Raw genomic sequence first — 18056 nt, 5'->3', positions numbered from 1 at the left:
GTCCGTCCGCCTGGACTTGGCAGGAGGACCCAAGGACTCGGTCCCGCCTGTGGCCCTCCGTCGCCATTTTCTTGCGCTCCTCGCCTCATTTTCAGGCCGAGAGACTGTCTACTCTGATGGTTCCCTGGTTGATGGTCGTACTGCCTACGCTTTTGCTCACGCTGCCCATGTTGAACAGCGCTCCTTGCCAGCTGGCTGCAGTATTTTTACTGCAGAGCTGGTTTCCATTGGCGCGCTCTTGAGCATATGCGTTCATGCTCAGGTACGTCCATTGTCATCTGCAGTGACACTCTGAGCAGCCTCCAGACTATCGACTGCTGCTATACCTCTTCTCCTCTGGTATCCTTTATTCAGGAGTCTGTTTTTGCTATTACCCACTCTGGTCGCTCGGTGGTCTTTGTTTGGACGCCAGGTCACGTTGGCACCCTGGGCAATGAATGTGTCGACAGGCTGGCTAAAAGGGGGATCGACGCCCCTGCTTCTGAGATCGGCCTCCCAGCTCCTGATCTGCAGCTGTTGTTGCGCCGTAAGGTGGTCGGGATGTGGCATGATGAGTGGCGTAGCCTGACGTCGCCGAATAAATTGCATTCTTTTAAGGAGACGACCGATGTGTGGCGGTCCTCCCTGTGGGCTTTTCGCAGGGACTCTGTCGTCCTGTGTCGGCTCCGCATTGGACATACCTACCTGATGCACGGCTATCTTTTGCGTGAGGAGCATCCCCCCCCCCCCGTGTCGGTGTGGGTCCTGGCTGACGGTCGCCCACATCTTCTTGGAGTGTCCCCGATTTCGTACCCTCCAGCAGTCTTTTAATCTCCCAGGCACTTTGCCTTTGGTTTTATGCGACGATGCCTCCATGGCTGACGATGTTTTAAATTTTATCCATGGTAGTCCTTTCTATGGTTCCATTTAGGGAGGTTTTGCACCTTTCCATTTCTGTGTCTCTTGTCCTCGAGTCACTCATCGTTGCTTGCAGACTTTAGTGTAGGGTCGGATGGTTGACTCTCTCCCTTTGTTTTGTTCTCGTGGTCAGTCAACCAGTCTCCAGCCCTCTTCTTTTCTTCTGTTTCTTACTGTGTGGTGTTCATCTGTCCTCTTTGTGTCTGTAGTGTTCTTTGCGGCATTTGTGATCTTTCAGTTATGGGGGGGGGGGGGGGGGGTCTCCTATCCTTTGGGGTTTTACCTGCTCTGCACGTTTTCGTCTCGCCTGTTTTTGGAATGGGGGACTGATGACCTTAGCTGTTTAGTCCCCCTTAAACATCCCAACAATAACCACCACCACCACCAAATCTAGGCCTCTCTTCTTTGTTCACCACCTTGAAGATAAGTTTGGGGAAGTGGCATCTTTTTCCAATAAGAGGAACGGGACTATTCTGATACAAGACGTTTAATCTGCACAGTCAGAGGCGTTACTTGCCTGTGAGAAGCTCGGTGACATCCCCATTAACGTCACTCCCCATAAGTCCTTAAGTTTGGCCTAGGGGATTACCTTTCATAGACATCTTCTGCTACATTCTGATGATGAGCTGCGGGAGAATTTGGCACGACGAGGTGTGCACTTTGCCCGTAGTGTCTTTAGGGGGCCCAAGGATAATAGGGTGCCTTCACCCTGGCCTTTTAGGGTGACTGCTTGCCTGAGAAGGTCAAGGTCATGATTTACCGGTGCGATGTCAAGCCCTATGTCCCGCCCCCTATGCGATCCTTCTAGTGCTGGAAGTTAGGACATATGTCCTCCAGATGCACTGCCTGCCACACGTGTCGTGATTGTTTACGATCTTCACATCCTAATGCTCCATGTGCTCCGCCTCCCACCTACATTAACTGTGAGAACCATCATACTCACTACTCGCCAGACTGTGCAGCCTACCAAAGAGAGCCGAAGATACAAGAAATTAAGACCCTGGAACATTTAACTTACCAAGAGGCAAGGAAGAAGCTAGAACGGCTCAACCCCACATCTCTGTTGAGAAGTTATGCTGCTGCAACTCTACCGCCACCAGTTACTGCAAGACTCCCTTCTCAGTTGGCCCACAGAACAGTAAAGTTACACCTGCCCCACTGCTGGTAGGGGCAACACTCTCTTCCACTGCTCCCAAAACACCCGATTTGCGAGCAGCGGACCCCGAACAACTATGGACATCCATCCACACCTCTCAGCCAGAGAGGCACCAGCCCCTCTGGCTGCTCGACTGGAGAGGCACCAGCATCCTCTGGCTGCTCGGCTGGAGAGGCAACAGCCTCCTCTGGCTGCTCAGCTGGAGAGGCAACAGCCTCCTCTGGCTGCTCGGCTGGAGAGGCAACAGCCTCCTCTGGCTGCTCGGCTGGAGAGGCAACAGCCTCCTCTGGCTGCTCGGCTGGAGAGGCACCAGCCTCCTCTGGCTGCTCGGCTGGAGAGGCACCAGCCTCCTCTGGCTGCTCGCCTGGAGAGGCACCAGCCTCCTCTGGCTGCTCGGCTGGAGAGGCACCAGCCTCCTCTGGCTGCTCGGCTGGAGAGGCACCAGCCTCCTCTGGCTGCTCGGCTGGAGAGGCACCAGCCTCCTCTGGCTGCTCGGCTGGAGAGGCACCAGCCTCCTCTGGCTGCTCGGCTGGAGAGGCACCAACCTCCTCTGGCTGCTCGGCTGGAGAGGCACCAGCCTCCTCTGGCTGCTCGGCTGGAGAGGCACCAGCCTCCTCTGGCTGCTCGGCTGGAGAGGCACCAGCCTCCTCTGGCTGCTCGGCTGGAGAGGCACCAGCCTCCTCTGGCTGCTCGGCTGGAGAGGCACCAGCCTGCTCTGTCTGTCCGGCTGGAGAGGCAACAGCCTGCTCAGGCCTCACTCGTTCGGAAGTGGTCCCTTGGGTGAGTCCCTTCCAAGGATTTTACCAGTGTCTCGCAAGACGCTACCCAGTGGCTGAGGAAGCCACCAGCAGCTGGTCGAAGGGCTTCACGCTCTTCCTCTGTTCCTGACAATGCATCAGGAAAGTCCTCCCAGCATCGAATCCTCCTGCCAAAGACAAGAGAGAGAACAGGAATCTCTCTAAGAAGCCTAAGGACCCAGTGGTTCCCGCTCCACTGCTTCCTGCCACCTCAGCCTCTGAGAATAAGGTCGAGCTCTTTGCGTCCCGTGATGATCTCTACCTCGCCGTCTCAGAAACGGTGGCAGTTGCGACGTCAGTCACTTAGTCGGAGGCAACATGTGACTCTGTGAAGTAATTTGCGTTTTCTGTGCCTTCATGCCCCTACAGCACACGCTTTGTACAATCCTCCAGTGGAATTGTGGCGGTTACTTTACCCATCTCCCTGAGCTACGGCAGCTTCTAAGCATGACACCTGCGTTCTGCATTACCCTCAAGGAAACCTGGTTCCCAGCAATGCGGACCCCTGTCCTCGTGGATAAAGGGGTTATTACTGCAATCATAGCACTTACAGTTGTGTGTCAGGTGGAGCCTGCGTGTACGTCCTTACCTGTGTATATAGGAAGCTGTGGCCGTCCACGTAAGGACGCCCCAGGACATAACCGTCTACAGTGTCTATCTCCCTTCAGATGGTACAGTCTCCCTGACCGAATTGGCTGCACTTGTCGACCAACTCCCCACGCCTTTTCTTCTCCTGGGGGATTTTAATGCCCACAATCGCCTTTGGGGTGGAACAAAGGTTACTGGCCGAGGCAGAGAGGTTGAGAATCTCATCTCCCAACTCGATCTCTGCATCTTAAATACTGGCGCCGCCACACATTTCAGTGTGGCGCATGGGATGTTCTTGGCCATAGACCTGTCTTTGTGCAGCCCAGGGCTTGTACCATCGGTCCTCTGGAGAGTCCATGACGACTTGTGTGGTAGTGACCATTTTCCCATCTCCCTTCCACTACCCCAGCATCGCTCCCATGAACGCCTGCCTAGATGGGTATTTAGCAAGGCAAACTGGGACACGTTCTCCTCTACTGCCGCTGTTGAATCTCTCCCCCAGGGTACCATCGATGTGGCGCTTGGGGCACTGACTGCAGCGATTGCGATTGGTTCCACTGTGGAACGTGTCATTCCTCGCTCGTTAGGGTGCCCCCGGCGAAAGTCAGTGCCTTCGTGGCCTCCGGGGGTCGCTGCAGCCATTACAGAACGTCGGCAGGCTCTTCAGCGAAATAAGTGGTACCCGTCTTTGGAGAACCTCATTTTATTCAAACTTCTCCGTGCTCAGGCCTGGCGGCTGATCAAAAGGCCTCCCAGGTGTGGATGAAGATCCGATGCATCTTTGGATTGCAGCACTCTACAGGTGTCCCAGGGCTTACAATCAACGGGCGCTATCCACTGATGCCAATGCAATCGCCGAGCATTTTGCACAGCACTATTTTTGGGCCTCTGCATCGGGGCATTACCCACCTACATTTCACGCGCTAAAACGCCGCACGATAGAAAAACTGCTTTCTTTTGCTTCTCGCCGCCCTGAGGCGTATAACGCCCCATTTACTTTGTGGGAACTCCACAGCGCCCTGGCACAGTGCCACAATACAGCCTATGGGCCAGGTGGCATCCACAATCAGATGCTCAAACACCTATCCCCAGACTGTCAGCGATGTGTTCTTGCCATCTTCAACCACATATGGGGCGACGGTGTCTTTCCGTCGTAGTAGCGAGAAAGTACCATCATTCCGGTGCTGAAGCTTGGTAAGTGACCGCTTGATGTGAATGGCTATCGGCCCATCAGCTTGACAAATACTCTGCACAAGCTACTGGAATGTATGGTGAGTCAACAGCTGTGTTGGCTGCTCGAGTCTTGGGGTCTTCTGGCTCCATGCCAGAGCGGCTTCCGTCAGGGCCGTTCCACCGCCGATACTTTAGTCTCCCTTGAGTCTGCAATCCGCACTGTTTTTTCCAGGCGCCAACACCTCGTCTCCGTCTTTTTCGACCTCTCCAGAGCATATGACACGATGTGGCGGCACCATATTCTATCCATGTTGCACGGGTGGGGTCTCCGGGGCACCCTCCCCATTTTTATTCAGAACTTTTTATCTGTTTGGAGATTCCGCGTTTTAAATGGCACATCCCATAGTTCACTTAATATCCAGGATAATGGCGTTCCACAGGACTCTGTATTGAGCGTGTCCCTTTTACTTGTGGCCATTAATGGCCTTGCAGCAGCAGCAGCAGCAGCAGCAGCAGGGTCGTCAGTCTCAACCACGTTATATGCTGACGATATCTGCACCTTTTTCAGCTCCTCCACTGTTAGTGTTGCAGAACGTACGTTGCAGGGAGCCAAACGCAAGGCGCAGGAGTAGGCCCTAGCCCATGGGTTTTAATTTTCTCCTACAAAGACTTGTGTTATGCACTTTTGTCGGCGTCGAACTGTCCATCCCCACCCAGAGCTTTATCTTCAGGATGCCATGCTCAGGGTTCTTGACTCTTACAATTTTCTGGGATTGCTGTTTGATGCCCGGCTTACATGGCTCCCACATATTTGTCAGCTCAAGCGTCAGTGCTGGCAGCATCTGAATGCCCTCCGCTGCCTCAGCAATGCAACTTGGGGTGCAGATCGTTACACGCTGCTGCAGCTCTACAAAGCCCTTGTGTTGTCCCGACTGGATTATGGGAGTGTGGAGTTTAGCTCAGTGTCTCCCTCAGCGTTGCAACTGCTGGACCACATTCACCACTGTGGGGTTCGGCAGGCTACAGGAGCATTCCGCACGAGTCCTCCTTGCTGAGGCTGGGGTTCCTCCGCTCCACATAGGGCGTCAACAACTGCTAACCAACCATGCTGCCCACATCCATTGTTCACCCCATCACTCTAACTACCGTCTCCTTTTCGATAATGTGACAGTCAATATCCCACACCGGCGGCTGCGATCAGGCCATATCATTGGAACCCCTGTTACTTATCAGGTCCACCCACATACACCACCTTGGTGTATTCATTGGCTGCAGCTTCAGTTGGAACTTTCCCGATGGACAAAAAATTCAGTTCCTCCTGCAGTCTTGCCCTGCCAATTTCTTGCTCTCCTCGACGCATGCCATAACTCGGAGGTTATTTATAAAGATGGCTCGATGTTTGATAACCGTGTGGGGTATGCTTATGCTCATGAAGAGACTGCCCGCCGGGCCTGGCTGACCGCACTGCATCAGGACACGGCCCGACGGGCCTCGCCGACCGCACTGCGTCAGGACACGGCCCAACGGGCCTCGCCGACCGCACTGCGTCAGGACACGGCCCGACGGGCCTCGCCGACCGCACTGCGTCAGGACACGGCCCGACGGGCCTCGCCGACCACACAGCCTCCCACCTCATGGGATCTGACTGTCTGAACGTTTTGCCATACGGCATTACCTGATGGACCTTGCATACCACACTGCTGCACCTCCTCATGAGTGCACCTGTTGGGCCTGGCTGACTATTCTGCTTCCTGACAGCAACTGTTGGGCCTGGCTGACTATTCTGCTTCCTGACAGCAACTGTTGGGCCTGGCTGACCGCCATGTCTCCCAATCGTACTTGATTGGCCAGGCTGACTGGTCTGGATTGTGACAACATTTGATGAGCCTGGCTGACCACAATGCCTCTCGATTGGACTGGCTGACTGCTCTGTCTCTCTGCCTCACCTGATGGGCATGGCTGATCTCTGTTACTTGCGACCACTCCTGATGGTCCTGTAGGAGTGATCTGCCTCGGCGCACCTCCGGTTTTCCCTCGTTCACAGCAGCACATAAAGACAACACCTGATGGGCCTTTCACACCGCTCTGCTGCTACACCTCAAGACCACAAATGATGGGTCTGACCGATTGCACTGCAGCACTGACTCACTGCCCCACCTGATGGGTCTGGCCAAGCACACTGTGTCACCAGCTTACGACCACTCTTGATGGGTCTCCTGACTGCACTGCCATTCCACGTAACCACCCTATTTAATGGGCTGTGCTGACCACCCTGCCTCACGCCCACCCCCCCTCCCCCTCCCTGGTGGGCTTGGCCAAATGCACGTCCTCGCAACCCCACCTGATGGTCTTTGCCGAACACTTTTCCTAGCGGCCACATCTCCTTTGCCTGGCCAACCGTTATGCCTAGTTCCCCCACTGGACTTGCCTGGCCCACTACTCTGCCACAGTACTGCACAGGGTTTGCCTTGCCAACCACTCAGTCGCACAACCCTACCTGATGGGCCTGGCCAACCACTGTGCCTCATGTCGCAATTCATGTGCCTGCAGACCACACTGCCGTACTGCCCCACAACCATACAAGTTCAGCGATGCTGACTGCTCTGCCTCGTGTCCACACCTGATATGCCATGCCAACTCTTCACCTCATGACCCCACATGATTGGCCCAGCCGTCCACACTGCCAGACCACATGACAGGCCCAACTGATGGGCCTAGATGAGTGCAGAGCTGCACCGCCTCATGACATCAACTTATATACTTGTTTGATTGCAGTGCCGCACTGCCGCATGATGCCAATTGATGGGGCCTGCTGGTCGCACTGCGTCACAACCCTTCCAGATGTGCCTCACCGAACACACTGCCTCTTGTCCCTACCTGATTTGCCTGACAGACCGTGCCACCTCACGACCCCACCTAATGGGCCTGGATGACTGCACCTCGTCATGACCGCACCTGATGGACTTGGCCAATTGTGCATCATCATGTCCATACCTGATGGGCCTCACCAAATGCCCCCCTCACAACCTCAATTTATGGGCTTGGCAGAGCCCACTGCTTCACAACCACACTGCTCCACATTCTCACTTAATGGGCCATGTTGGCTTCACCGCCTTAGCCTCCACCAGATGGGCCATGCTGACTGCATTTACACCACATGATGCGCTGTGCCGAGTGCACCATCTCACTGTGCTCCCCCACATGGGCCTAGCCTGACCACATGACCACACTGCCTCACGACCCCACATGATGGGGCTGGTCGACTGCATCATCTCCCAACCACACCTGATGGGCCTGGCTGATCACACTGCCTCATGACCACACCTGAAGGGACTGGCGGACTCCACTGCCTCACAACCACACCTGAAGGGCACTGCCTTTGACCCCACCCCATTGTCTGGGCTGACCACACTGCCACAACCGCACTGGAAGGCCTTTTGACTGCACAGCCTCACGACCCACCCTGAATGTCCTGGCTGCCTGCACTACGTCTCCACTGAATCTCTTGTGTCTAGCCGAGTACACTGCCTCACAACCACACCTGATGGTTCTGGCCAACTGCACTGCCTTGGGAGCGCAGTACCTCATGAGCACTGTGCCTTGTGAACACAGGTCCTTGCGAGTGAAATGCCTTGCACCCAGCCAATTGCACATGTTAGTGGCGGCTGCAGTCCTCATACATCAGCCCACGAAGTACTATATTCCCGATGGTCTTTGTTGTTGTTTGTCAGGCAGTGGTGTCCCTTTTCCATCACCAATGGTGCTCGCTTCATGGGAACACTGTTCAGTTTATGAAGCCTTTCCCAGCATCATGGATGGTGTTTTCTCACCATCTCACCAGTGGGGGTGAGATTATTGTAATTCAGCAGCATATCGTTAATGCCTTTTTAGCCATCGTTGTTTGCGGGCTGTAACTGCCTTTTACGTTTTATCTGCAAAGCAATAAGTTGAAGACCATTTAATTTTTAGTTTATGACATACATTTCTGTATGGTGTTTTTTTAGCCTTTTTTACATGTCCATTTCTAGTGGTCTCTTATTCTGACCATTTGGGGCTGACATATAGTTGTTTAACTCCTCTCTTTGTCTGTTTTTTGTAGTTCTGACTTGGATTAATATGACCCCAGTAGTTTTTTGCACCCGAGTGGCCTGGCCGACCGCACCTGGTATGGCTGACCCCGCAGCTTTGCCACCATACCCACCAGACCTTACCTGTGGCGTGACTGTGGCACCCGATGATAACTTGTAGTGCATGGACATCTGTTGTTTAAGCTACATGTTATCTTAGGTAAGTTTGTCATTCCCTTTGGATCTAGTTTTTTGTGTTCCTCTATTTCATAGCAATGTTTTACATGTAGCTAAAAATAGCTTTGTTCCAGTGGAGTTCACTGGCATCATAAATTTGTGTGTGTGTGTGTGTGTGTGTGTGTGTGTGTGTGTGTGTGTGTGTGTGTGTGTGTCATGCTTCGAAACAGGCAGAATCGTACCTCATTTTGTACAAACACATTTGTGTAATATACACTTTATTTGTTTGAATCTGTTAGTTTTATATCCACAACCTGAAACAAAACAATTTATTATGTTGTGTTAAAATAGTATGTTGCCAACAGTGATACACAGAATTCAGTGTTATATATTGCCCTACTATGTATAGTGTGCCAGTCACAAAAAAGGGAGTTCATTTATTGTAAATGTTAATGTACTATAATTTTTGTTATATATGTGTTTCAATTTGGATCAGTTTGAGAGAATCCTTTGTAAATGCTGTATAGAGTGATGACACTATGAACACCATCAGGCAACTTTCACTAACAGCACACTGTCTGGCTTATTCCTGAAATGGTGTGACTGGTGAGGATTCAGGTGATGAAACTATTGCAGATTTAGATAATTTTCAAGGGAAACAATTGAGAACTGGTAAAGAAGATCGAGTAACTGAATGTGTTAAAAGAGAACAACTAGTTATCGAATGTGAACACACTGAGAATGAACAGAGCAAGAGGAGAAATGGTAAGTGCAAGGGAAAGCATACAGAATGAAAATGGTGGTACTGGGAGAAAGGTAACTTTGCTGAGTTTAATTAAGATTGGTGTCAACAATATTATGTTTCCAACAATTCAAGACCTTTTCAAATGATCTGGTCATTTTTTAATAATGACTGTTACAGTCACATACCAATATGTTTCCAGTTTATTAGACTTAGTGATGTGACTTCAATTGAAATTAGGTCATTTATTGAAGTAATTTCAGTTAGCAGTTATACTGAAGAATTGCGGCAGAACATGTTGCTGCAACTTTTTTCCCATTGCGGATTCAGAATCATAATAACTAATGTAGACTTATTACTTACGTGACAGTGATGATCTAAATAAGCCAAACAGGCTGACTAACATGAGGCAGTTATTTCACTTGCTTGTCAAATGATTCCAAAACAATCAATACACTCCATGAAGGAAATCACAGCACTGATAAAAGAATGTTGACATTTTTCAGTAAAAATTGGTGCAGGCAATTCATTGTAGAAAAAAAATATAGTGTGGCTACAAAACTTGGACTGAAGCTGCGGGGACTTGATACTTTAAAAATATGTATCCTTGCGCAAATTAAAGTACCAACATACTGCAGAACTACAAACAATTGGGCTTAAGAGCAAGTATCATTCGTCAGTATTATTCAGTGTTACTGAGTTTGGGGAAATACTATTTTCCCCTGGTTTTGACAATTGCATCACATCATTTTCCTTCCTTATTAAATTATATGATAAAGGAATCCAAGATGCATGGACAATTGAATGGAAGCTGATATCAGATGCCCCTACTGAACAAGAAGAAGATGAAGATATCAGCTCGGGAAACAATTAATTTCAAGAGTCACAAGCCAAGCAGTATAGTAGTTACCAGATGAAATTGCAATCGCGTGGTCACAATTTTTCCAGCTCCACAACAGTTAAACCACTTCACATAGTGAAAAATATTTTTGAAGAGTGAAAAGAAAAAGTAATGATCTAACAACCTCAAATGATTTATCTTTGCTATGAAAATGCAGGAGGAGTTAATTGTGCTGATCATAACATCAGCCTGTACAGAACATTTGTCAGAGGGGAAAAAATGATACTTCACTTTAATATAGAAGAGGCCATACCTGTGCAGTTTGAAACAACTGTAATTCCACCAACCTCTCCCTCTGAAATCAGTAAAATAATAAACTCACTGAAAAGTAAAAGCTCTTACGGAATTGATGGCATTTTCAGCAAAGTACTTAAAGCTTGTTCCCCACAGATAAGTAGGATTCTCAGCCACGTATGTAATAGCTCTTTGGAGCAGGGTGTTTTCCCTGATAGACTGAAATATGCCATTGTAAAACCATTGCATAAAAAGGGGGATACGTCGGATGTCAACAACTACCGCCCAATCTCTCTTCTGACAGCTCTGTCAAAAATTTTTGAGAAAGTAATGTATTCAACAGTAGCCTCCTATATTTGTAAAAATAAAGTACTAACAAAATGTCAGTTTGGTTTTCAGAAAGGCTTTTCAACAGAAAATGCTATATATGCTTTCACTGATAAAATATTAAATGCTCTGAATAACCGGACATCACCCATTGGTATTTTTTTTTATCTCTCAAAGGCCGTTGATTGTGTAAATCATGGAATTCTTATAGATAAGCTAAATCATTATGGTTTGAGTGGGGCAGTGCACAAATGGTTTAATTCATACTTAACTGGAAGAATGCAGAAAGTTGAAATAAGTGGTTCGTGTAATGTTAAAACAACAGCTGATTCCTAAAACTGGGGTGCTATCAAGCACGGGGTCCCACAGGATTCGGTCTTAGGTCCTTTACTGTTCTTGATATTCATTAATGACTTACCATTCCACATTGATGAAGATGCAAAGTTAGTTCTTTTTGCTGATGATACAAGTATAGTAATAACATCCAAAAACCAAAAACTAAGTGATGTAATTGTAAATGATGTTTTTCACAAAATTATTAAGTGGTTCTCAGCAAACAGACTCTCTTTAAATTTTGATAAAACACAGTATATACAGTTCCGTACAGTAAATGGCACAACTCCAGTAATAAATATAGAATTTTAACAGAAGTCTGCTGCTAAGGTAGAATATTCAAAATTTTTAGGTGTGTCCATTGATGAGAGGTTAAACTGGAAGCAACACATTGATGGTCTGCTGAAACGTCTGAGTTCAGCTACGTATGCTATTAGGGTTATTCCAAATTTTGGTGATAAGAATCTCAGTAAATTAGCTTACTATGCCTACTTTCATTCACTGCCTTCGTATGGCATCATATTCTGGGGTAATTAATCGTTGAGTAGAAAAGTATTCATTGCACAAAAACGTGTAATCAGAATAATTGCTGGAGCCCACCCACGGTCATCCTGCAGACATCTATTTAAGGATCTAGGGATCTTCACAGTAACCTCACAGTATATATATTCCCTTATGAAATTTGTTGATAATAATCCAACCCAATTCAAAAGTAATAGCAGTGTGCATACCTATAACACCGGGAGAAAGGATGATCTTCACATTGCCGGGTTAAATCTGACTTTGGCACAGAAAGGGGTAAATTATGCTGCCACAAAAGTCTTTGTGCACCTACCAAACAGCATCAAAAGCCTGACAGATAGCCAACTAACATTTAAAAATAAATTAAAAGAATTTCTAGATGACAACTCCTTCTACTCATTGGCTGAATTTTTAGATATAAACTAAGTAAAAAAAAAAAAAAAAAAAAAAAAAAAAAAAAAAAAAAAACTTAATCATTAGTGCCATGCAATATTTTGTGTAATGTAATTTCTTGTACAGACATCTTTTATTAACCTGACACATTCCACATCATTACGAAGTGTCGTATTCATGATCTATGGAACAAGTATTAATCTAATCTAATCTAATCTACTGCAATCACACAGCTGAACAAAATGCGTGACATGTGCATAGATAATGAGAAACTGGTGCATCTTGAATTTTGATGCCATATTGTAACTTCCTCCCTGGAAACAAATGCCTAAATATGCATGTGTAAAAGGAAGCCATCAAAGACAGAGCATCAAGACTCCAGACTTCACAGAAGAAATCACTGTGTGATGGTCCAAGAGAAACAGTCTGACTGCAACCTTTCCCATGCAAAAACCAAAAGATGTGTAAAGTGAAACGTGGTGTACATGTAAACGTGTTCATTATGTATAATACTATGTGATTGCTGAAATGTTTGTTTGATGTAGCACTAACTTCTATTAACTTTTAAATGTCATCAATTTCCCTATAAATGTGTCCCACAAATGTAATTATGATATACGACAGACATCCTACATACAGGACACCCTCTTAATCACATAATTAGTTGTTAAGCATTAAACTCGTTGTGACAGGTCATATGATACCTATGTAACACATTTCTGTAAGGAATACAGAAACATAAACTTCACAAAGGAAGAGAAAACAAATTAAAAACTGTGATAGGTACATCACACCCTCGCTGTTATGGCATGAAGAAACAAATATTGTCCACTTGAAAATCATTTCAGTCCATAATATCCACTAATTTAATGTATGAGACTGCCGCAAGGGACTGAGAGTTTTGGATGGAGACAAACTAACATAAGAATAATAAACCTCCCTCAGAAAATTATACAATATAGAAACCCTACAAAGGTATTGATGACCTCAGAAACTTGGTACAACTACCCAACGCCATAACACCACATGAAAAACTACACTATTCCAATATAGTACTTAAATATATTAAGTTCACCTACATACTTAGTAAAAATTATTCTATTCTCTATCTGCAGCAAAATATATTTGTATTGATGTCTTTAACTTACCTGCATAGCTACTTCCAAAAACTTTGGGGAAAGGTGTATTATGGAAAAAGAAATAAAAAATGTAATGTTTACACATTTCAAAAAACTGTTGTTTTTGAGTTACTAACGAAATTTTTGCAGCAAAATAGAGACTTATAATAAATGCTTAAAATATCATCTGCTTCTTTCTGAACATGTATGTACTCATCAAATAGTGAACTGTTGCACAATTTCAAATAGTTTTGAATGCTTTTGTGGGCTTCTGTGTCACATTGATGTATCATTTGTACATTGTGATCAGATGGATGAACCAGTTTTTAAGCTATCCCCAGAGATAATACTGCAAAAGATTAAAGTTTGAAGAACGTGCCGGCCACAGAACTGGTTCTCTCCACCTGTCCATCCATTCAGTACAATCAGAACTCTGAGACTGGAATGTAATGGTGCTCCATCAGACATAAGTCACATGTTCCTCATTAGCCGGGGCCTGTCGTAAAGTAGGCAGCAACTGTAAGCTGTAGTAGGAAAACATACGGTCCTACCAGAACTAAGATTCCAGTCCACACATTAAACTGATATTGATGTCTAGTCTTCACTGCAGTATACCTATGAATGTTAATTTTGGAGGATGTAAGACAACACAGTGGATACTGGAAACTTCATCTTTGCTTTTGAAGTCGATTTGTTGCCTAATAAAGTTGATGGTGTATCAGTGCAGTGACAAGGTGCTACAAATGTTTGTAATTTGAACAAATGTTTTTGTGTTGCAGTGGCAGTTCCATTTATACTGATCGTCGATGTAAGTTAGATTCGAGCACACTTTGTGCTATCACTGTGGCTGTGTCAGTTATAGGGAGCATGATTCCCTTTGTTCACTGGGCTCTACATTTGTCCAGTGGGAAAAGAAAATTCCAGAATACCAGCCCCTAGATTGACTTGCAAACGGACAAGGTGCCAAGAACAAATATGGTGCTATACATCCTACATGTAAGACTGTGATTAGCTTGTAGGCTAGGGCTATAACTTCATCCTCTGTTATGCCCATACTCTCACTCTCCATGTCTTCTACTTCACCATGTGGCTCGAGGTCCTCCTCCTACAGCTGCCCACACAAAGTTTGGGAGTGCTGACTTCCTACCCACTGTGAACACCAGTCTCCAACCCTTGGCTGGGTAAACAACACTCTCCTCCAGCATTCCCTGTAAGGGAGGGATCTCTTTGGATGCTCCCTTCCCAGGACTCTCCTGACCTGCAACTAGAAGCCAGTCAGTGGTTGAAGGAGCCACATGTTGCAGGTTGTAGGACTTTGTGTTCCTCATCTATCCCATAAACTGGGGCATACAAGCCCTTGAAGAAGGCAAAACATTCGGAGGATGAGGAGGATGAGTAACATGAGTACCATGAGGAGGATTAGGAGGGTGAGGACAAGGACAAGGACAATAAATAGTGGACATCCAGGTGGCTACCATGGAGCCAGACTGTGCATGTTCATAGCGTCCATGGTGGACTATGTGTTTCAGGACACCTCTACAAACCATGATTCAAAACAAATGTGTATTGATGACATATCCTCGCAACCAGAGGGAGCAGGCAGCCCTGCAACATGACCTGTCTCCTTGGTTCCTTCATGCCTCCATGGAACACTGATAGCATAGTACTCCAGTAGAAGTGTAGCACTTTTCTGCCACCTGTCTGAACTACAAACTCTCTTATGCATCTCCTCTGTCTTTTTCATTGCCCTCCTGGAGACATTTTTCTTGGCAATGTGGCTCAATTCCATGTGCAGCTATCAGAGCTATTTTAACTATTGCACTGACTACAAAAGAATGTTTGGTGTTGTTTGCACATATAATCTCGACTTGTGAGGTGGAACTATGATCACTGTCTATGGTAAAGCTGTTGAAAACTTCACTGTAGAGCTCAACCATTCCCTCTTGATTACTGGTGTTCCCACTCAATTTATTGTGGCATGTGGGCCTTAATCAACCTTTGATGGTTTCACTTCCTTCTCCCGTCCATCCACTGAAGAGACCATTAAGACTAATGTAACCAGCTGTTTTCTGACCTCCTTCACCCTACCACAGGGTCACACACCTGAGTGTCCACCCATACAGGCTCTCTCCAAAGCTTACTGTGATTCTTTCACCACTGCCATCGCTCTTCTCACCTTGCATTATTGCTGCAATTATGTATTACATAAAACATCAACAAAAGCAGTTGTTGTTATATTTCTCACAAAATGGAACCCCAAGAGCACTCACTATACAGTCATTACAGTACTATTCAGTCTGTTATTGCTGTCTGGAAAGTGCCTTTAGATGAAGTTTTTTTTGGCTTTCAGCAAAGTGCTAATGTCATGCACTGTAATGATGAATCACAAGAGTCGGTTCTTTTGGCATTATACGTTTTCTGTAATCAGAGCTGCATGTACGGGGAAGTGGAGGGTGGGGAGCAGGTGGAATGGGGTATCTGCCACATGCAGCAATTTCAGGGTGCAACATATTCATATTGTTGAAGGTAAAAAACCTTGTTTCACAAGGTTGACAGGGTGAGTGGCTATCAGCATTGTTATAATTATTAGCAGAATCCATAGGACCAGATTACCAGAGTGGGAACAAATGCCTAACAGGTAGGAAAGATTACATACAATATATACACAAATAATCCGCACCCTCGAATAATCTTCATACTCCAATTTTGAGGAAGAGTAAAAAAAATTATTTTTTGCTTTAGTTTGTTTCATTTACAAGGAAAAAATTTGTTCCAAGTTTACAATGTGTTCAAAAGTGTGTAAAATAACTACTGGTTTGAAGCAACACTGCTGTACAGGTTGATACATCGTTAAAATGCAGCTGGCCAGCCGGCAGGCGGGAGACAAGCAGAGTGTAGCTGGCCGGCTGGCCCATTGGATGAGCGGGTGGCCAGGGAATATGATCACTGCCAGCCAGGACTCTACGCATACCTACAATAGAAAAAAAAGATGAATTATCTTGTTTAAGAATTTGTTAATAAGGTATGTGCAATAACTTATTTTAGTCAATACCAGTACGTTTCTTCTCTTACCACACAATTCATCACTTTCATCGTCATCACTAGTGAGAGAACCATTGTCATCTTCACCATCTTCCCATAGAGTGTCTTCATCTGTTCCATCCAGTGAATTTGAGATTCCACATTTTTTGAAGGATTTTTCCACCCGTAGTTGCGAATGGAGCCCCATGCACTTTTCACCCATTCACAAATCTGGGACAAATCCGGCCATTTGAATTTTCCACTAGGCGTGAGTTTATGGTTTTCATCAGCCATCCATTGTGTATATCACTGTTCAAGTGTAGCTTTGAATGGCCTGTTTATACACACATCTAGTGATTGTAGGATTGATGATAGGCCTCCTGGGATAATGGCCAAGTAAGTTTTCAATTTTTGTAATGTATCTTGCACTTCCTTAGTTGTATGTCCGCAGAAGCTGTCCAGGACCAACACGTTGTGTAAATTCCGTAATGCACCAGAACGACATTGCCAAACATGTGTTACCCAGTCAATTATAAGTTCGTTGTCCATCCACTGTTTTGGATTCACTCTCACTTATACCAGTATGCCTTTTATTGATATTTTTGGAATATTTTTCCTTACAAATATCACGCAAGTGGTAGCTTTTGTCCATTGTCAGTTACACACATCACTGTACCTCTTTGTTTCCCACTGCCGCCAGTTTGTATTATGATGCTGGATTCTCCTTTTCTGTTCACTGTCTTGTTGAGCGGCTATTGGAAATAGACTGGCGTTTGTTCCGCATTACCAATTTGCGATAATATATAGGACTGTTTATGGTCTAGATTTACCACATAACAATGAAAATTCACTTTTTTTTCCTTGTAATCATCTGGAAGCCGCTGAGCAATAGTAGTTTTCATCCAGAATCCTAAACCATTTTGGTTGAAAGAAGTTGATAGCCAGCCCTGGCTCGCTTTGAAACTGGTAATGCCTAGTTCTTTGGGTCAAGACAATGTTTTAAGTTGGTCCATTTCACTCATCGCTGCACATCCGTATTGTCACTTCTGATCTACATAATCGCAGAGCCTTTTCTCAAGGTCCTGATGCTTTGCTTTTTGGCCGCAAAATACCCAGCAATTACTATTAGTTTCTTGAAGCTGTTTTATTTTTTCACCAGTTGCAAATACAACTCTCACTCATGTCGTACTTTCTTCCTGCTGCACGGTTTCCACTATTCTTGGCTTCTTCAATAGCTTTCACTTCTTCTTCAGCAGTGTCTGAGCAATAATGAGAACATGTAGCCATAATTAACAAGTTTGAAGATGTTAATGCTTCACTCCTAACGTGCTACTGATGCATCACAGGCTGAGGCCACAACAATGCAATAGTATCATGGGATGTATTGTTGGATGTGGAGCAGTACGAAAAATGTCTTGAATAATCCGTGCACCCCAGTTTCTCAACCTAAAATTCAGGAAAAACATGCCGAATTTTCGAGTATATATGGTATTATCTTTTCAGTGTATCCAAGAAAATGAAATTTTGGCAGAAAATTTTTGTCAGATCTCTACACTACTAAGAGTGAGTCCCTGGTTAGCAGAAGCTTAAGTTTTATTCTAGAAATAGTA

The 18056-nt window shown here is 46.0% G+C and overlaps 1 protein-coding gene across 1 annotated transcript; it reads right to left on the bottom strand.

The window, feature by feature from the left end:
* Positions 1-2127: 2127 nt before the first annotated feature.
* On the bottom strand, positions 2128-17733 carry LOC126311043 (fibrous sheath CABYR-binding protein-like). The gene is made up of 2 exons (XM_049992116.1): positions 17625-17733; positions 2128-2780 (listed from the first exon to the last, which is right to left on the bottom strand). The coding sequence occupies exons 1-2, from the start codon at positions 17731-17733 to the stop codon at positions 2128-2130; spliced, it is 762 nt and encodes a 253-aa protein (XP_049848073.1).
* Positions 17734-18056: the final 323 nt, after the last annotated feature.

Source organism: Schistocerca gregaria, unplaced genomic scaffold (genome assembly GCF_023897955.1).
Source record: "Schistocerca gregaria isolate iqSchGreg1 unplaced genomic scaffold, iqSchGreg1.2 ptg000396l, whole genome shotgun sequence".
Lineage (NCBI taxonomy): Eukaryota > Metazoa > Arthropoda > Insecta > Orthoptera > Acrididae > Schistocerca > Schistocerca gregaria.
The sequence above is the reverse complement of the archived record's forward strand: the minus strand, read 5'-3'. Positions and strand labels throughout refer to the sequence as shown.

Excerpts from the sequence above, each read along its gene's own strand:
- LOC126311043 (XM_049992116.1), bottom strand. The coding sequence starts at position 17,733 with ATGGCTACATGTTCTCATTATTGCTCAGACACTGCTGAAGAAGAAGTG. Across the intron at positions 2,781-17,624 it reads AGGAAGAAAGTACGACATGA|CCGGACAGACAGAGCAGGCT; the intron begins GTGAGAGTTGTA and ends TTGCCTCTCCAG.